The sequence below is a fragment of the Prionailurus viverrinus genome, chromosome F2 (genome assembly GCF_022837055.1).
Source record: "Prionailurus viverrinus isolate Anna chromosome F2, UM_Priviv_1.0, whole genome shotgun sequence".
NCBI classification, from domain to species: Eukaryota; Metazoa; Chordata; class Mammalia; order Carnivora; family Felidae; genus Prionailurus; species Prionailurus viverrinus.
The window spans coordinates 14,173,695-14,195,655 of record NC_062578.1 but is presented as its reverse complement, the minus strand read 5'-3'; the positions used below and the strand labels follow the sequence as shown (position 1 = coordinate 14,195,655).

Sequence of the window (21,961 nt, the reverse complement as noted above, 5' to 3'; positions counted from 1 at the left end):
GCTTTTTCTCTCTCAAAAATAAATAAAACATTAAAAAAATAAAATAAAAAACAGCCTAATCATAAAGTTAAGTTCTAAACTGAAGAAAACAAATAGATTTGTGTGAAAAATTTTGAAGCCTGCTTTAATTAGCCAGATATAAAAGCTACAGAAATTTATCAACTCCATGAAGAACCTTCAAACTACTGAAAAAAAAAAGTCACTATTTATTTATTTTTTTATTTATTTAAAAAAAAATTTTTTTTTAACATTTATTTATTTTTGAGACAGAGAGAGACAGAGCATGAATGGGGGAGGGGCAGAGAGAGAGGGAGACACAGAATCGGAAACAGGCTCCAGGCTCCGAGCCATCAGCCCAGAGCCCGACGCGGGGCTCGAACTCACGGACCGCGAGATCGTGACCTAAGCTGAAGTCTGACGCTTAACCGACTGAGCCGCCCAGGCGCCCCAAAAAGTCACTATTTAAGGATAAGTTAGACAAAGGGAAATTTAATTCAAGGGAGATGATCAGCTATAGCAATAAGGATCGTGTGTTATTTAAAATAGAAGTTAGAGATACTATTTCAGTTTCAACTGTAATCAACTATGCACTTTAGCTGAATCAAATTCAAAATATACAAATTACATACGTATTACAAGATAGCTATGTATGTAATGCATAACTTCTAACTCAGTGGCCAGGAAAAGAGGAAAATAAAAAAAAAAACAAAACACATACATCAATACAACAGGACAGAAGGGTTGAGGGGAGAGCCTGAATGAACTAGATTTAATTAGAAAGTACAAAATAAGACAGCAGAAATATACATTTATAATCAAGCATCAAAAACTCTGTTCTTCAATGAAAATATAAATAACAGTTCAGATTTTTCAAAAATCCAGTTATATATGATTTACAAGAAAACAACCTAAAACATAAGGTCACAAAGTTAAAAGTAATGAAAAGACATATGACAACACAAACCAAATAAAGACTGATACAATGATATTAGTACCAGACAAAACTCATTTGAAGGCAAAAACCACTGTTGGGAGACAAAACGGTCACTCGATACTAAATAACAGATATTTTTAAAATAAGCTGCAATAATATTAAACTAAAAAAACAACTTTACATATATTAAAAGTTGTCAGAATTACAAAGAAAATTTGACAGGTTTCTCATTATAGCAGGAGAATTCAACACACTTCTCTAAGTAACTGGTAAAGCACATATATTAGTAAAAATACAGAGTGAATATACATGCTACAGAAAACCAAACCAATTGTAGGGTACACACAGAAAAACCACAGAAGGGGACTACATGCTAGACCAGAAAGCAAATCTCAATAAATACCAGGGTCTATGTCATGCACCATCACATTTTCTGACATCAGTTTTAGGAGCAAAACAGATTAACAAAAAACCTTAACCACATCTGGAAATTCTAAAACCACTCCTAAAAAATCTCCAAAAAAAATCATAATGGAAATTCAAAAATTTTTACATCAGTACAATAATGAAAATGCTTAGTCTAAGTCCCAACAAACACTTAGAAATTTACACATGTAGAACTTTAAAAAAAAAGAGAAAGTCTGAAAAGTAATGAGCTCATCATCCAACTCAATCTGTTAGGAAATGAGTAATAAGCCCCCAAAAGTAGAAGGAATAAAATAGGATAGCAGCAGAAAATAATGAAACAGAAAACAAGAATAAAGAGAACCAGAGAATAAAAACTGGGTGTTTGGAGGGGGAAATCTATTAGTGTTTGGGAGAAAAAAAAACTACCAAGAGAAAAAATCTCTGGAAAGACTGATTTAAAAAGAAGATACATTACTAGCAAAAGACTGATACAACTACAAAATAAAAATACCATTAATGCCAATATGAAAAAAAGGCTTAAGACAAAACAACCTCCTAAAAGTACAATTCATATACATACAATTTACCAAACTAAACTCAAGAATAAGTAGAAAACCTGAAGAGACTTGTAATAAAGGACTTTAATCAACAATTAAAAATCCACCCCCAAAAAACCCCACCAGTCTCACATGTTAAGTGTGTGTGTGTAATTACACCCCAACATTGGGCTTGAACTCACAACCCCAAGATCAAGAGCCAAATGCTCTTCTGACTGAGCCAGTCAGGTGCCTCCAAGCTCACATAGTTTTAGATGTGCATTTAATTAACTGTCCCAGAACTGATAACTCTAAACTTACACCAACTATTCCAGAGACTAGAAAAAGGGGGAATATTTCCTGACATATTTTGAGGTTAGCAATACTTTGATACTAACAGTATCAGGAGAAGCATGAAAAAACTGTCTCACGAGGATCTCCTAAGGGCTGTTTTGCTGGTAATAGACTGTAGGGGAGCAAAGGTGAGAACAGGAAAGCCAGAAAGGCTAGCACAGTAATAATCCAGTACGATAATAGCTCTTAGGCAGGGCTGGAAGATGCAGAGCTAGTGAAGAGCTTGGATTCCAGATACGTTTTGAAAGCAGAGCTGACAAGTTACTTACTGATAGACTGATTAGACGTGAAGTGAGAAAGAGAAGTTTCACAAATGAGTCCAGCATTGTTGGCCTCAACAACTGGCAGGGCAGTGGTGCCCTATACAGAGATAGAGAAGGTTTGGGGCAGGCAAACAGCGTTATATTAAATTTAAGATGTTTATTAGACAACTGTGAGAAGATGTCAAACAGGCAACTGGATACATGAGTTTGGAGATAAGAGGAAAGGTCCAGGGTGGGTATACAAATTTGGAAGTCCTTAGCATGGAAAAAATTCCACCAACAAAATGCAGGTCTTCCTGAATATGGTCAACACCACCTCGGCTTTAAGACAACAAAACAAAACAACCACATTTACATTAACAAGATCTAGAACTGCACCTGACACTGTTAATATTAAACAAATACTTGAATATAATGAGATATCTATGGGCATGCTATCAGCTATAGACCACTAGAAAAATGAGACTAAGTGATGCTGAGCTATCAGTGATAGCTGGATAGAGGGAGAAAGGAAACCCAAATCATTCAAAGGAAGCCATGGTCCAGTACACCTACAAGACTATGTCTTTAGTGATAGTTCAGAAGAAGGCACTTAAACATATACACTCTTTAGGACACAATCCCAAAGTGACTCACAGAATTTTTATTCTTAATGATTGACAATTCAAAAAATAAGTTGTAGAGGAATGCCTTCTCCTCTCCTTTTCCATTAACAGAGCTAGGCCTCAAACAGGCAGATTCGGAGATTAGAGGGCTTTGAGTCTGGTATAGGGCTTCTTCCCCACCTTGAAGTGAGTAGACACTGGAGACCAACATATGATCCTAAGGTCAAGATCCACAAGTTGGCATGTGGAGATGAGCTCCAGGAGGAAGGTTACTTGCCAACCCATGTCTTTTTGTTAAACCGTGAGTTTCACAGATGAGCTAAGACTTCACTTCTCTACCTAGGAAACAGCTTGAAAACAAAATTTTCTTCAGTTTTCTGAGAGAGGCCAACAGCTTGCCTTTAACCTTAGAGATAAATGACTTACTTCCTTTTAATCACTGGTAGGTTTATCATTATAAGCAATATTTCAGTAACCAGACCTGAGGTTTAAAAAGCCACAAGGGAAAAAGTAAATGTGTATCTAAGACACCACACCATCCAAAAAGTAAATGAGAAAAAGCACTAGGAACACAAGTAGAGTAACACAGAACTGCAAAAGGAACCAGTGAATACCTGGAAGGAAAAAAAAAGAAAAAGCAGGCAGGCAGGCACTTGAGACCCAAATGCAAAAAGACAAACACCTTTGTTTATGTTAAAAATCTAATTTTCAAACTGAATATTTCAGTAGATGAATTAAAGGGGAAAATGGTCACAGCCTCATTTAGAAAGTAGAATATTAAGTCTAAGAAATATCTCAAATTACAAATCAGAAAAAAAGAGCTGGAAATCACAAAGAAAAAAAAATTAGAGAACTATAGGGATCTAAGACAAAAGGAATATTCTAGAAGTAAGAAAAAGAACAAACACAAGAGCTGAATAAATAACAAAAAATTTCACAAATTCTTTAATACTCTTTCCTGCATGAGGTGGAGCTTGCTTTTCCTTCTTTAAAGTGTAGACTGCAAATGTCCATCAACTGATGAACAGATAAAGATGTCACACACACACACACACACACACACACACACACACACAATGGAATATTAGTCATCAAAAAATAAAATTTTACCATTTGTAACAACATGGATGGAGCTAGAATGTATTATGGTAAGCAAAATAAGTCAAAGAAAGACAAAGATATGATTTCACTCTTATGTGGAATTTAAAAAATAAAACCGATGAACATATGGGAAGGAGGGGGAAAAGAGAAGAGCAGTAAACAAGAGACTCTTAACTATAAAGAACAACTAAGGGTTGATGAAGGTAGGTAGGTGGGAGATGGCTAGATGGACGATGGGCATTAAGGAGGGCACCTGTGATGAGCACTGTGTGTTGTATGTAAGTGAGGAATCACTTTAATTCTACTCCTGAAACCAATACTGCACTGTATGTTAACTAAAATTTAAATTAAAAAAATAAAATAAAGTGTGGGGCTAGACATACTGACTTGCTTCTAAGAACACCGTATGCAAAAGGAGAAAAGGGACATTTACATTAGAGAAACCTAGCAGATACAACCTTAACCAAGCAATCAAAATTAATATCACAATAAGTTACATACGATCAGATGAGAAGGATGTATCACTTACGTAGTACTCTTCCCATAAACTCAGTCTAATCATGGCAAAGCATTAGGCAAACCAACATTGAAAGACACCTTATAAAACACCTGACCAGTAACGTCTTCAAAAGTGTTAAAGCCATGAAAGACATAGAAACTGTCATAGCTTAGAGAAGATTAAGGAGACATAAAAACTGAATACAAAACTGGTTTTCCAGATCTTGAATAGAAAAACTGGGAAAAGTGGGGAAATCTGGAAAAGCATATGTTTGGATAAACATACTATGATTATATAACATGTCAATATTAGGAGAAACTACATACAGAGAAACATCCTATATTATCTCTGTAACATTTCTGTAAATCTAAAAATTACTTCCAAATGTTTAAAAAATCAGAGTGAAAAGTTAGAAAAATACAACTCCCAAACACATTAAGTATCATACTGGTGCAGTAATATGAAATACATAGATATTCTACAGAGTACTGTTAATTTTAATGGTTGCCCAGCTTCTCTTTTTATTGTTTACAAGAGGGTTAAATTCTGCCCCAAAGTTAAAACCAGTGAATTATCAGACTTAAATAAAAAAGAGGGACACGTTCCAAAAAAAGACAAGATTTTAGATGTACAATGACTGTAGTTAAAATATGTAATAGATTCAATTCTTCAGAAGGAAAATTAATTATTTACCAGAGTTAAAATCTACTCAGACTGGTTTACACAACTGAAAATTTTCACACTAGAGAGTAGAACAAGGGCAATAACAGATGGATAAAAGCCCCAGCTGTTCAAAAGCCTGTACATTTGTCCAGATCCATTAAAGTGTTTTAATACTGAGATAAGCTTCTGACCTGCACTGTCCCAAAAACATGATCATTTTGCAGTAAGAAAGCAAAACACAAAAAATATAAAGGAAATAGATCAATTCTGTACTGTAAAATAAAATCAAAATTAAAAAAAAATCATCAAGGGAAAAGAGAATGATTATGCTTTGGAGGCTCTGTTCTACAAAGCCAAATCTTCGATTTTTTTAATGTTTCCATGTACGTGAGACTTAACATTCTTGATCCCCTGCATGACCACACTATAATAAAAAACTGCTTTAAGAGATTCCAGTGCCCAAGTTTGCATTTATAAAATAAAGAAATATTTCAGGTTTGAAAAAAAAGAACAGATGCAGTCTAATAATTTATAATCAATTTATCCGTACCAACCAAAGATCAAGTAATCTCAAAGTGTACTATAAAATGAAAGAGTTAGGAGTAAGTTCAAATAGTGAAAAGTGGTGGACAACAGTCATAGCATACGTTAGTTTAGGTCCAAATGAGAGTAAGAATATGATTCTAAGAAGCCTTAGAACTAACTCATGTGTTTGAACTGTGATTTAGTTTCAGCAAAATAACATCACTCACTACACTTAACTTTTTTGTTTATGTGTAGTCTTATTTTGGTTTTAGAGTTTTCACTTAATTTCACATTTAAGCCACACTATATTAAAATTAAAATCACACACAAAAAAGAAGCATAAGAAAAAATAAAATGGTCTCTATTTACAGACACTGTGACTGTCAGCCAGAAAATCCTAAGGATGTTCTATTAGAACTCCTAGAACTAATAGATGAATTTACAAAGGTCAGAAGATACAAAATATTTCTATAAACCAGCAACAAACAACTGGAAAGTAAAACTGAAATTACCAATTACATTAAAAAAATACCAAAATTAAGTTAAATATATATATATATATACACACACACACACACACACACACACACACACACACATACACACACACATATAAAATAAATTCTTCAAGAGACATGTAGGTCCTCAATACTGAAAAATATAAAACTGAGAGAAATTAATTATGTTTGTCCAAGCAGATTAAATTCCATAAAGAAAGGGCTATTTATCTTTAGTGGCTTACTAGTAACCCTTGGTATATATCTGCTGGAATGAATAAGGGATCCCAGTTAAGAAAAAACAATACAGGAACTAAATATATGGTGATATAGGTTGACCAGAATACAAGATGTAGATGTGTGCTAGTAGATTCCTCACACAAAATGGCTGATCTGGGGACCCAGGAACAGAGGGTCTTAAAGCCAAATAAAAGGAATCCACACACAATTCTATTTTGGAATCAGAGTTTGGTCTGTTTACAATAAAATGAAAAAAATAAAATTAGTACATTCCAGACTTTTAATTCAAAAGTGGAATTGTTAACTAGTAGCTTTTTGTTACCTTAGTTATTTTATTATATATCCTATTATCTTTCCTCCATTCCCTTTTGTTATTTCAAATGCAAAACAGAACACATCAGTATTGAATATGTAATGTCTAAGAGTTGAAATGCCTTTCTATAAGTTCAAAGTTTTCTGTCAAGAGGCAGTGAAGTGAGTTTCACTCAGAAATTAGAATGCAATATAGCAAGTCAATTTCTAAATTAAGAAATTGCACATACAATTTTTAAAATAAATCATTAAGTAAACTGGAAAGATAATTCAACAATTTAAGTTACTTCCTGAAACTTAAACAAGATAATTCGTATCACCTAAACACGTATGTTCATGAAGTAATAATGTATTTGCTGCTGAAGAAAAATAAGTGAAATACCCATCAAATTTAATGATGACTGTTCATACTGTAATAGGTATGAAAGAAGTATCTCCCAAAGATCTAGCATGAACCCAGTGAACTATAGATAGTTCATTTACTAAACTTCTAAAATTCTTAACCAGCACTGGAACAAAAATACGGCCACTATTAACTCTCCTACAGCGCAAGAACCTTAATCTGAGAAAAAAATAAAAACAAATCAGTACTCTAAAATGTTAATCAGAGCACGTCGTTTCCCCAACTCTGGCTTACAAAGACTATTTACCAAGTGCAAAACACAGTATTACTACACTTAAAACTGTATCATCTTGACTATACAAAAATACCACTCAATATTTTATCAGAGAATTACTTAAATACGTAATATAAAAAGTTTATAGTATTGGGGTGACTGGCTGGCTCTGTCAGTAGACCCATGAATCTTAATCTCAGGGTCGTGAATTCAAGCCCCACGTTGGGCATGGAGCCTAATTAAAAATTTTAAAAAAAGCTTATGGTATCCAGTGTGACACATCTTGTGCCAAAAACTATTTTCCAAAGAAATATTATTCTTCAAATTTTATAGTAAAGATGAAAGGAAAAGCAAAATTTTGTTTTTGTTAATCATAATCAACTCACTCAGTATAAAAGAAGTCCATCCATAAAAAAGTTTACCAAAAGGTAGATGAGAACAGACTTCGACTAATTCTTGATCTTAAAGAACTATAATTTGATTAATGGGAAAGCATTAAACTAAATGTTCTACTTGAGAAAAAGATGCATAGAACTGTCAGAGAAATGTTCACTGTTGTCACAGGTAGTGTTACTGTTGAAGTGACTTCTTATATATTAACAAAAAATTTGGTTACTTTGAGACAGACTATCATCTCATCTCAGAATCAAAAGTATTCCCATTATGAAAAATATTATTGGAGGTACTAAAATTTGCTCTTTCAAAATAACTAACAATATACAATGGTATACATGAGCAAAATGCATAGAAGATTCTAGAAATTAAAACAATTTAATAGGGATTTTATTATCATTATGTCCTGCTTGTTTTGGCATAAACTGCGGGTCTTCATCTGTTTCTGAGAGAACAGGTAAATGCCTTATTTAGGAAGTCACCTCAAAGTTACAAGCAATTGAAAACTCTAATTTCTACAGGGAAATAAAACTAAAAATTTCACTTGGGATTAGATTTCCTGATAAGGATTTATAACCAAAGAATATCTAGTAGGATCTAAATGACTCACATTCAAGTACAGCAGAAGTAATATTTCAATAAAAAGATTATCTAAATAGTCAAAAGTAGATTCTACTGCTGTGCAGATTACTCATATTTATCTGTACAAATATACTCAGAACATTATTAGTTCTTTGTTTTATTTCTCTTATTTTGCAATTAAACTAGCTTTATCATTAGAAGTAATATATACAAATAGCAAGTTCAAGTAAAAAGTAAGCTCCTGTACCCACTCTAGCCCCTTCTAAGTTCCTCCTATGGGTCGCCACTATAACTTTAAGTAGCATACTAACACATAAAGTTCTTGTTCTTTCAATGCAAACACTATCAATTCCCATTGTATATGATAAGTAATGTATTACAGTGGACGTGTTATATTCTCCTTCTCTTCCCCCCCCCCTTACACTAGAAGCCACACTATTTTTAGTTTTAGTGATTGTCTTTATGACTTCAAATAATATGCTTGAGGCACAATTGCTTGATATATCATCTTTAAACAATAATCTGTTACCTTCAGATGAGAAAAACAGTGCATTTATTTACCCTTCCTCAATTCTTTCTCTCCTTCTATTCCATCTCATAACATTTTGTTCTAACTATAATTAAATCTTTTATATACTATTGTCCATTTCTACAAATGGGAAAAACAATCAGCAGCATTTATGTAACTTGAATAACTGAGTACAGAGTTCCTAAATAAAAAAGTACAGCAATTTAAACCAATAAATAAAAATTCAATGACATTCAAACTTTCCCAAAGGAAAGAGATTCTTCAAAGCATTTACTCCTTCAACAAATATTTAATCAGCTACTATGTGCCAGTCATTAGGTGCTAGGGGTTCAGCAGAGAACAAAAGCAAGCCCTGCTCTCACAGAACTTATGTTCTGTGAACATGATTACTTAGAAACTTTTTATTTTCTTTTAGTTAGAATTTTATTTTCTTTTTAGCTTCCTTCACTTCTCCAAGGTCAGTGGTTCCCCACTGAGGGCTCATTTCATCTGTCAGGCTTTAAAGACCACAGTGGAGATGCTTATAGTCCTGAGATACACTACATACAATGAAGACCTGTCTGATACATAGAGTCTGCCCCTGCTGAGAGATACTTGTTCTAGTATAACCAGTTACCAGGTATTATCTTTCTTGAATACCTTTTGCATTCTGCTAAAAAACCTCTTCAGGTTACCTTCTCATGAAGGATATGCGGCTACTCTTGTACACCTGAAATTCTCTTTAGTTTGCATTTCCCCTTCACTGATATAATGGGACACTGACCTTAAAAATATAATTGTATATACCCCATTACCCTCTACTCTAAGATTTTCCATAGGAGTATCAAGAGTTGTAGATGGAAAAATTCTGATAGTCTGATTCTCCTTCCCTTGTAGAAGGCAGTTTGTCTTTTGCTCAGGAAGTTCAAGATTTTCTCTTTATCCTATCTTTAATTCTTTTCAATTGGAAATAATGCTGCTAGTCACTCAGCTTGAGCCCATTCCCACTGAAAACATACAACCTTTGGCTCTGGGCATTTTTCTCTAACCATTCTTCCCTTTGATGGTTTTTTTCCTACACTCTTTCAACACTCCTTTAGAAAGACAGTGGGCGTCCCCTCTTTCCATCACTTGTTTTTACCTTTTGTATTTTTCATCTCTATTACTCCACACATGGAAATTTCTTTGATTTGAAACTCCAGATAAACTAGCTCTAAAACATGAGCATTTATTTTACTACCTGCTGGCTTGCTGTATTGTTTTTATTTTGACATTCGTATTTCTCATTTCCAAAAACATTTTCTGGCTTTCTTTTCTTTTTACATATGAATCCTAAGAACAAAATAAATTTTGTTTTATATTTTAAATTATCTTCTGTTCCTGAATCCTTTTAGTGAGTTTGCCTTGGTTGTTCTGCCATTAAGCTTGACTTTAATAAAATATTTTGGTATCAAAAGTATGTGTTAAAATATTAAGAATGAAGAATGAGGCAAATACTATGATAATTAGCACGGATTTCTCTTCCAGTTTTAAGTTTCACCAATATCCCTTAGTTTAAAAGAGACAGCATGACTTTCTAAGTATTATACAACCTGACAGGATGTCTAGCAGGCTCCTCCACTGAGTGCTTTGCTGGCAAGACAACCTGGGGAATTCCTCTGTTGTCAAAATAACCACAAACAAACAAACAAACAAACAAAAGTCAATTAAAGACCCAGTGATGAGAAGATGGACTTAGCTTCTTAAAAATCCTTCTTTTATCGTAAGTAGGCCTAAGAACTTAAATAAAAACATGAACACTAGAAAGAGAAATGAAAGTTATAATAACCACAGACCCAAATGTAAAATTTAAAACTAGTAACTCCCTGAAAAAGCGTAAGAAAAAATCTTCCCAAACCAGGGAAAGGCAAAGATTTGAGGTCAGATTAGTATAAGCTTTCTAAAACTGTTCTTACTATTTAAAATTATTTTGGCTAATTCTATTTTGGCTATTTTAGCTTCTCTACCAGATCTTATACTAGAAAAAAGAAAAAAAATGCCAAAAAGGACAGTGAGAATCAACTTATAATAGTATTGTGGTTATATACCCTTATCCTTAGGAAATAGACACTATACTTTTTGGGGGGTAAAGAGCCATGATATAGGGAACTTACTCTCAAATTTATGAAAAAAGCAAACAGGGAAGAACACTAATAGGTGAATCTGGATAAAAGGCATGTGTGTGTTTCACATATTATTCTTATTCTCCCAAATAAATTAAAAATTATGTCCAAATAAAAAGAAGGAAAAAGATTCACACATAACAGCTGCATGTAGCTATAGTTCAATCAATTCTACTCTATCATTATGGCACCAATATATTTCGGTTATTTTCCTGATGATAAACATTTAGGTTGTTCCCAGTCTTTTTACTATTATCTACATTCTTGTGTGTCTTCTGATGTATTTAGGAAGTTTCTCTTAGCTATGTATGTGTGTGTGCGTGCATGTGTGTACACAAAGAACTGAATTATAAAATATATGAAATTTTGTTCAGCTTTACAAAAAAATGCAAAATTACTTCCCCACATGGCTGTTATCAATTTAATGGTCCTATCTCCAGCTGTAGAAGAGCTTTTGTTGATCTACAGTCTAATACCTGATACTATCAAATTTCTCAATTTCACCAAATAAATGGATATAAAAAATTTTTTCATTATACTCCTGATTTGTATTTCCCTAATAAGACGGAGTATCTTTTCATATACTTTTTTGCCATATTTGTTTCAATCTATCTTTTGCCCATTTTTCAACTGGGTTCATCTTTTTTCTTAAACTGATTCACAGGAGTTCTTTCTACATTCTTGATACTAACTAATCTTTGGTCATTTATGTCCAAATTCCTCCTCGGGCCTTACATGTCTTTCTACCCTCCTTAAAGCATCTTTTGATGAACAGATTTTTTTTTTTTTTTTTTAAGTAGACTCCATGCTCAACATGACGCTTGAACTCACGACCCTGAGATCAAGAGTTGCATTCTCTGACTGATGAGCCCCTTGATGAACAGATTTTAAACTGGTCGAATTTCATCAATCTTTTCTTTTATAATTAGTGCTATTCTGGGTCTTAAGAAACCCTACTTTACCCAAAGACTGAAGAATTTGCATCTGGGAAAATGTGACCTCCACATATCAGAAGCTTTGAAGAATTTCAGCAAAACACAAGACAGATGGGGTCATGTTAAAAGAGAACACTAAACAATGACTTGCAAATCCTTTTCTTTAACAAATAAAATGGGCATAACAAGTAAAAAAAATAAAAATTCTAGCAAAACACCACTAATTTGTCCTTTTTGATGGAGCCAAGGAGGACCTACAACGGAGGGGGAACACATCCTTTATCACTGGGTTGCCGAGCGTATTTAAAAGCAGTTATGCTGGAAAGCTAAAGTGTAAGCACAACATTATCTAAGAGAAAATCTACAAATGAAAATTTACACATTCCTGCTGGACAAGGGATAACAGCACCAGGAAGAAAACTGGGCAAGGACACGTGATACCCCAAATGCAAAACAGTCAATAAACAGAGAAAACAGTTTCCCCGTGATACCCCAAATGCAAAACAGTCAATAAACAGAGAAAACAGTTTCCCCGACATGGCCGTTTCAAACTCAAAGAAAAGTTAAATTTCACCCACTAGCATATTCATTGTACTGGCTCTCCCTTCTCACTCTTCACAGGCTGATGAATCATTTGACTGGTAAAGTTAACAATCAACAGGATTCTCCTGTCTCCACATTTGCAGCAGGAAGAGAATGTGAAACTAACACTAAACATTAAAAGGAAGAAAGGAAAAAAAACAACAATAACCCTGTTTTGGAGCAAATACCTGACCTGGATGATCCTCTTCCAGGTTCAATGATGACAGAAAAAGGTCAAAATGAGTCTTAAAATATCATTTCACAAAAAAGGATACTAATAAAACTACAATGAAACTAAAAAGCTTCAGCACAGCGAAGGAAATCATCAACAAACTAAAAGGTAGCTTACTGAATGGGAAAAGAGATTTACAAATGACAGTTCCAATTAGGAGTTAAGGACATGAATGAACATTTTTCCAAAGACATGGCCAACAGGCAAGAAAACATGCTCAATATCACTAATCAGTAGGGAAATGTAAATAAAAACCACAATGAAATCTCACCTCACACCTGTCAGAATGGCTAGCATCAAAACAAGAAATAACAAGTACTGGCGAGTGTTTAGAGAAAAGGGAAACATTGGGCAGTGTTTGGGCAAATGGGAATTGGTGTAGCCACTGGTGGAAAACAGTATGGAGGTGCCTCAAAAAATTAAAAATAGAAACACCATACAATCCAGTAATCCCACTTCTGGGTATTTAACCAAAGAAAACAAAACCACTAATTTAAAAATATATATAACACCCCTAGGTTTATTGCTGCAATATTTATAATAGCAAAATATGCAAGCAATGCCAAGTGTCTATCAATGGATGAATGGATGAAGAAAGATGTGGTGTATATACATACACGCACAATGGGACTTTACTTAGCCATTAAAAAAAAAAAATCTTGGGGCGCCTGGGTGGCGCAGTCGGTTAAGCGTCCGACTTCAGCCAGGTCACGATCTCGCGGTCCGTGAGTTCGAGCCCCACGTCGGGCTCTGGGCTGATGGCTCAGAGCCTGGAGCCTGTTTCCGATTCTGTGTCTCCCTCTCTCTCTGCCCCTCCCCCGTTCATGCTCTGTCTCTCTCTGTCCCAAAAATAAACATTGAAAAAAAAAAAAAAAAAATCTTGCCACATGTGGTAACATGGATGAACCTAGAAGGTATTATGTTAAGTGAAATAAGTCAGACAGAGAAAGACAAATACCATATGATTTCACTTATATGTGTAATCTAAAAATCAACAAAGTTGGGAGGGTGGGGAGGGGTATAAGAGGTGAAGAGGATTAAGAGGTACAAACTTCCAGTTATAAGTACAAAAGCACAGAACAAGGTATAGTGAATATGGTAATAACTCTGTATGGTGACAGTAACTATACTTACAGTGGTGAGCATTTTGTAATGTATGTAAATGTTGAATCACTAAGTTGTACACCTGAAAATAACACTGTATGTCAACTATACTTCAATTTAAAAAGAACTATACTGAGTCCAAATCACAGTTGCCAGAAGTAGATATGGGGGAAGAATGTTAATATGAAGGGATAGTACAAGATAGCTTTCCCAGGATGATGATATTATTCTGTATCCTGATCATGGTGATAGTTATACAAATCGATAAGTGTGTTAAAATTCATGGAACTGTACTTCTCAAAAAGTGAATTATACTATGTAATTTTTTTTAAACTTTTATCTTTTTTTAAAATATTTATTTTGATAGAGAGCACCAGCAAGGGACAGGAGAGAGAGAGAGGGAGACAGAATCTCAAGCAGGCTCCGTGCTATCAGCACAGAACCTGACGCAGGACTTGAACTCACGAACACCGAGATCATGACCTGAAAAGAAATCAAGAGTCAGATGCTTAACCGACTGAGCCACTCAACTACCCCTAAAAAACTTTAAAAAGGATATATACACAAAGTTATAGGACCTTTATTTACATTCCCCAAAAACTAGAAACAACTCAGAAGTGCTTTAAAGGATGAAAGATAAAAACACTATGGTGAATCCACACAGTGGAATGGTACTTAGTAATTAAAAGGAACAAAGAATTGATATATAAAACACTGATACACTGCAAAGATATCATGCTAAGTGAAAGAAATCTTAAAAGATTACACACTATGTAATTTCGTTTACATGACATTATGAAAAATGCCTTATAGAGACAGAGAATGGATTGATCAAAGGGGGAGGGAAGCACTTGACTAGAAGTCAGCAAAAGGGAATTTACAAATTTACAATTTTACTGTAGGTAAATTTTAAAAAACTAAACAAGTTGAAAAGTATATGGAAGGAGCACCTAGGTAGCTCAGTCTGTTAAGTGTCCAACTCTTGGTTTCAGCTCAGGTCAAGACCTCACAGTTCATGGGACAGTGTGAAGCCTGCTTGGAATTCTCTTTCCCTCTCTGCCCCTCCCCCACTCACTCTCTCTCTCAAAATAAATAAACTGAAAAAAAAATTATCAAATATGTCACATAAGGCTGAACAACAAAAAAAAGATTCAAAATAAACATGTCAAAGATGGATTATATACCATCAAAAGACTGGCAGTAAACTCTGAAACAATTTAAATGTAAAATTTTTAAGTTTAAAAATTAAGTTTAAATCACTGTGGTATATACGTGATTATAAAAACAATATGTAACTGTCATAAATAATGCCTGAGACAATTATATTAAAAAAAATAATAAACTAGGGCTAAATTTGCAGACCGGGTAGGTAAGAAATGTGGAAGACATACAAGGGTGACCACCCCTTAGTGGTGGGAGAGAAAAAAAAATTGGTAAATATTTCCTTGCCATGCATCATTTTCCCCTGAGCAATCTCATCCCACTTTCGTGGAATCAACTATTTAAGAAAAGAAAGCTCCCAAATGTGTGACTCTCACATCTAACCGCTTAATCACAGATTTCACAGTCCATATTTCTCAAAAACACCTTAAAACCAGCACCTCCTCAAAAAGAAACCTGCATCCTACTTTTCATACCCCAAATCAGTTCTACTGATCCACTATTGGTCATGGCAATTACAGTATGACCATTTACTCACCTGCTGAGTAGATTTTTCTGTTAAATACAGTACTGTAAATGTACTTTATCTTCCTGATGATTTTCTTAATACCATGTTTTCTCTCACTTACTCGACTGTAAGACTACAGTATATAATTCATGTAAGATACAAAATGTGTGTTAATCGACTGTTTATGTTATCAGCAAGGTGGCTTCCTGTAAACAGCAGGCTATCAGTGGTTAAGTTTTGGATGAGTCAAAAGTTACACACAAATTTCCAACTATGGAAATTGGGGGGTGGGAGGGGGCACCCCTGACCTGCACATTTGTTCAAGGGCCATCCATTGATCAGATTTTCCTACAGCGGAAGAACAGCTGCATTCCAAAAAGCATCCCAATAATTTAAGCAGCTTAAGGTTTGCAAACTACTGTTCTAGAATTATTATTTCAATATTATTCACCAGTGAGGAACGTTTGCTCAAATAGTTCCCTTGTCTGCAAAAATTAAGAAGCCACAGATATTTAAGTTCACACATAGAAACAAATTACTGACATTTTCTACGTAACAGCTTTCCATAGTAACCAACATAATTTCTTAGAAGAGCTTCTAACTTGGGGGACCCGGGTGGCTCAGTCAGTTGAGCATCCAACTCTTGACTTCAGCCCAGGTCATGATCCCAGGGTTGTGAGATTGAGCCCTGCATCGGGCTCCATGCTAAGTGTGGAGCTTGCTTAAGACTCTTTCAACCTTGGCCCCTCTCCCCTGCTTGCATGCTCTTCCCGTATCTCTTTCTCTACCAGTCAATATTTTAAAAAAGCTTCTAGTAACTTTACCCTTGCGGCATTTGAAAAGAAATTTGAATGTACTGTCTATGGAAAAATCTGCTAGTTGTCTACTATATCCATTCTCTCTTTTCCTCCTAAAAATAGGACCCCAATTTTCTTCTGCGGTTTGGAACAGAAAACATTCCCCAGCTGTCTTGCCTTTGTGCCCCGTGACCAAATTCTGGCCTACATGACGCAAGCAAAAACAGTGCATAACTTCAGGAAAGTCTCACGAGTTTCAGAGAGGGTCAATAACAGAATAAGAAATCAAATTCTTCAATCAAAATCTCAAAGTCCATGCATTCCCAACTCTCAACTGCCTTCCTAAAGTCAGATCCTCCCTATACTTTATACAAGTGCTTAATTTAAATGTACAAATTATGAAAATGTTTCAGGAAGGGAGTGCCTGGGTAGCTCAGTTGGTTAAGGGTCTGACACTTGATTTTGGCTCAGATCATAACGGATCATGGTTGGTGAATCTCAGCCCCCTTACCGGGCTCTGCGCCACCAGTGTGTGGAGCCTGCTTGAGATTCTTTCTCTCCCTCTCTCTGTCCCCATCCCCTGCTTGCTCACGAGCTCTCTCTCAAATATTTTAAAAAAACGGTTCAGGAAGGAGTTTCGGGGAAAAATCTGTTTTCTCACAAATACAAAATAAATTATATTCAAACATTTATTTAAAAGCTGTTTCAAAATCCTAAGCACGTTTTTGCATAAAACTAATGTTTAAAATTAGTGATTACAGTCCCTCACCAGTTCCTAAATTTGCTTAGTTATAAATGCAGAACTTACTAGGCTTTGATGAATACAACTCAATGACCTTTTATCCCCTGAATATAAAGAACAGGCAAATTCAGAGTAAGGATGACACTTAGGAAGGAAAGAGAAAAGGATTTAATGTGCCTCTGAGGCCCTCAAGGGAGTTTGCAGAGTTCTGTTTCTTAAGCTAAGTGGTTGGTTTCCTTCAGAATAAAGTTCCTAAACTCAAAATGTAATATTAAAAGGCATTAAAGAACACCCATCCATATGTACCACCCCAAGAAAAAGACCCTACATACAAAAATCACTGTACTCTTACCCTACGCATGGCTTCCTCCTCTTCTTGACGCTTTTCATAATGTGCAAAGTCATCAAAGATTGAGGTGGTATGCTTGAAAGTAGCAATTATTTTAAGCACTTGCTTAGCTTTTTCTAGGGGTACCTCTTGAGTGTCCCTCGAATTGGTAACTGGTTTGTTGTCATTATTTTCTAAGCGAATATGCCGTAACTGGTTATTGGGAACATCTTTGACAAAGATCCATTTAACTTCAAATTTGCCCTTCCACTTATCCTGAGACCAGACACCAGCATATGCATTATAGTCCACAACAGACTTCATTTCAGCCACTCCACAAAAATGTCCACTGCCATTCACACTGAAGAGTAAATAGAGTGGGCCTTTCCCATTCAGGGAACGGTAAGCTGCATCCAAACGCTTATTACCATGCTCAGTACTACACCAGATAGAGTACTTAATGGATCGGTGTATGTCATCCTCAGAATAGCTTTTAATTATAAACACACGTCCATTCTTCAGGTTCCAGTCAAAGTCTTTGGGATTATAATTGTTTATGGCCTTTAGCTTTTCCAGCACTGGATGCACTTCTACACTAGAAGGTGAAGCACTGACAGGAACAACACCTAAACCAAAGTTTTCACCGCCCACTCCATTGTTCTGGTTGAATCCAGCTCCCCTATTCCGAGGAGCTACCCAGCGATTCTGCAGCTGTTGCTGTTGGGGCTGCACTTGGTGAGGCTGGGCCTGTGGCTGAGGTCCTTGTTGCTGCTGTGGTTGTGGTGGCTGAGGCTGCTGTTGAGGCAGTTGGCTTTGCACCAATGTTGGTGGTTGAATTAATGGCTGAGGCTGCTGGATTATAGTTTGAGGAGGCAGAACTGGTTGGGTTGGTGGAGCCTTTACCACTGACCCCTTTTCATCCCAAGTTCCAATATTCATGTTGTGTTTTATAGGAGGTGGTGGCACAGCAGAACCCCCAATTCCCACATTGCCCTTGGGTTTAAGTTTCGGTTGAGGTTTGGCAGGCTTTCTGGCAATGGCAGCCCATGAGGTCGGTTTAGGCGCTGCACTGCTAACTGGGGGCACACTATTGGTTGCAATGCTAGTCATACCACTGCTGCTCAAGGCTGTACCTACAGTTTTTGTCACTGCAGCTGTCAGGTCACCACCAATTTTCAGTCCAGTCATGCCTTGCTCAATACTGCTAATGCCAGGCACCTTACTCAAAGTATCATTGCCAAATCCAGCCTGTCCATCCGTAATAGCTCTCCCAAGAGAACTAGGTGGATAGCCATAACTGCTACTATAAGCAGAACTTTGTGTTGATTGTCCCTGAGATCCACTTGTCCCCCATGTAGAGAAATCAGCATTACCAGGAAAAAAGTTAAATCCATGTTGACCAAGAAATGGAGGGGTATTTCCTAATGCCCCAGGTTGACTAAACACACCATCTGGTATATAATGATGTTCTCCATTACTCATTTGTCCATAGGTTGTCAGATACGGCATAGGTTGGTCTCCAGCCGTGGACCATGCTGCTTCCCCAAGAGAATATGGAAATCCAATGGATGGAGCATAGTAACTAGGCATGTATGGATCTGACATTGGTGGATAGCTGTTACTCTGGAAAACAAAAGATCATAATCAGGAGCGAAGTATCCTCTTAAGACCAGGGGGAAAAAAGGACTCTCAAAGATTAAAAACAAATAGTTTTAAATAAATGAAAACCAAATGCACTTCTTCCAGATAAAATGAAAATTTCAAACCCAATTTTATCGAAACAAAAATGTGCTGGTATTTTTATTTTAAAATATTCGTTATAAAATTGCAGGGTTTGGGGGAGGGGAGCGAGGAGGTGGGTAGGAGGAGGATTATTTCTAAGAGTCAGATCCTCTGGCACAATTTAAAAATATCATTTCTACAAAAATCTGGTTTATAAACTCTGCAGACACAAATTGATCATTTACAGCCAACTTTATTTTAAACAGTTAATGTATCCAAAAACTTACATGCAAAGATCAAACAAATCTGGAACCTATGCCAAATAATAGAAGAATTTTAGAATATAGAATACCTATCTATATGATGGAATCCAATTTAGCAGTTACATTCTGTACTTTCATTAAGAAACAATAAAAGAGGGGTGGCCTGGGTGGCTCAGTTAAGTGTCCAACTTTGGCCCAGGTCATGATCTCAAGGTTCATGAGTTTGAGCCCTATGTCGGGCTCAGTGCTGACAGCCTGGAGCCTGCTTCTGATTCTGTGTCTCCCTCTCTGTGCTCCTTCCTCGCTGATGCTCTCTCTCTGTCTCTCAAAAATAAACATTAAAAATTAAAAAAAAAAAAAAAAAAAAAAAAAAAAAAAAAAAAAAAAAGAAATGCTCACACTATGAGAAGAAAAAAATGACAAGATTATACCTATGGCATGATCCAAATTTGCTTCTTTTTGTTTTGTCTTGCTCATTTTGAAAAAAAATCAAAACAAAATCCTTACTGTGGTTTCTAAATGGTGGGATAATAGGTGCCGCTTTTTAGACTCTAATTCTGAATTTTACCCAATAAACTATCACCTTCCTAATCAGAATTTTAATTTAGAAATATTGAGTTCCTGCAATTTTTTCCAGAATTACTGCAATTAAATCAATGTTTACTTGTGAATAGTAACTAATGATTCATTTAATGATTTGCCATAAAAGAAAACACCAAATTCTATTTAAAGAAAAAAACCTCAAACTTGTTACTAGCCAATGTAAAAAACAAACATTTTAAGGATTTATTTTAAAATTGGTTTAAGCCAAAAACATGTCTGATAATAGATTTTCACCCTTTGGTTTAGGTATGATTTTTTAAAGCATTGAACAGACCTCTGAATGTATAGAATTAAGCAAAATGCAAGAATTAAGCTAGTACCTAATCAGGACAACTGGAAGTCACCTTTCGAGGATGAATACCATTCTGAAGGCCGACTGTTCACTTAATTTACATAGGCATTCTTATTCAAAGTTCCTAGAGCAAAGTATTTAGCTTTTTTTGTTGTTGTTACTCTCTTCCACTCAAGAAAGTATTTCCACCACTTCTCTACCACCAAGAAAGTATATCAATATAAACGTGTGACAATAACATCATAGATACTACCTGGTATTCACATGACATTCTTTTAAGGGCCTATCACTGGCAATTGACATATTTTATTATTATGAAGTTACTTGTGACACACTTTGCAACTGTCAAAATTGTCCTCTATGAGAAAGTTAACTTAATATTTTGTCTTCTGCAATGATTCCAATAAAACTGATATAAAAATAAGAGAGGGGTGCCTGGGTGGCTCAGTTGGTTAACCTTCTGACTCTGGATTTCTGCTCAGGTCATGGTCTCACAGTTCATGAGTTTGAGTCCCGCACTGGCCCCTGCAGAGCCTGCTTGGGATATTCTCTCTCTCTCTCTCTCCTTCTCTCTCTCTCTCTCTCTCTCTCAGTCTCTCTCTGTGCCCTTACCCTGCTCATTCTCTCTCTCGAAACAAACATTAAAAAAAAAGTAACTTAAGACAAATAAAAGTTGCATTGAAATTACTAATTATGACACAGATTTATTGAGCATTTCCAGCAATGCTTGGTCTTAAAGACAAAAAAACCAATTCTGTCACTTAGTACTATTTAAAAAAAAACAATGACTCTTAAAATATACTTGATACAAGTATATTTTAACTACATTCAGAACGGGAAATAAATGGGTTACTGTTGACTAATTTAGTTGAGTATATTCTTCAACTGTATTAGCTAATTATTACCTATATAATGCTCAGAATATTAATATGAAGGAAATGAAGAACATCTTTGAAACCACAACAGTACTGGCATCGTCGTACAGACCAACACTGGAAATACTGACTGCTATATTTAATACTAGAGAAATTTTCAGGAAAGCTCAAAATCACCAACGATGGTTTGCAAAGAAAAACTTCTTGAAAAAATTAGTAACGATTATTAAACTTAGTAGCCATGAAGATCACACACACTCACGTGTGTATAATCTGATCACTAAATTATTTATTAAAAATAAAAGCACTCATAGGGCTTCACACTGACAAGGACGTCCCCGTGACATAAAACTCCAAAAAGCTTAATAAAAATGAACAGGTCAGCCAATATAACATGCATAATAGATTAAAATATTTTTTAAGTTATCTTTTTTCAGCTTAAAGTTACTAAAACTATCCTTTTATTTATTAGTTTATTATTTACTTCACCCAAGCACTTATTGAATGCCTGCTTCTGAAAAACACAGATACATTCATTCTAAAAGAAAACCTACAGTTAAAAAGACATAAAATACAGGGAAGTGAATAAATTCCACATTAGGGAAGAATACTAGAGTG

General features: G+C 35.4%; 1 protein-coding gene across 8 annotated transcripts in view; it reads right to left on the bottom strand.

The window, feature by feature from the left end:
* YTHDF3 (YTH N6-methyladenosine RNA binding protein F3) overlaps positions 1-21,961 on the bottom strand; it is a 40,371-nt gene that overhangs the window by 5,046 nt on the left and 13,364 nt on the right. For 7 of the 8 annotated variants that reach the window (XM_047841730.1, XM_047841734.1, XM_047841737.1 and 4 more), the window contains 2 exons: positions 17,613-19,211; positions 10,629-10,695 (listed from right to left, as the gene is read on the bottom strand). In XM_047841730.1, the coding sequence (XP_047697686.1) occupies positions 10,642-10,695; positions 17,613-19,211 (1,653 nt within the window). In that variant the 3' untranslated portion in view covers positions 10,629-10,641. Of the gene's footprint in view, positions 1-10,628; positions 10,696-17,612; positions 19,212-21,961 lie in introns of those variants that run through there. The other variant, XM_047841735.1, reaches the window with a different exon arrangement.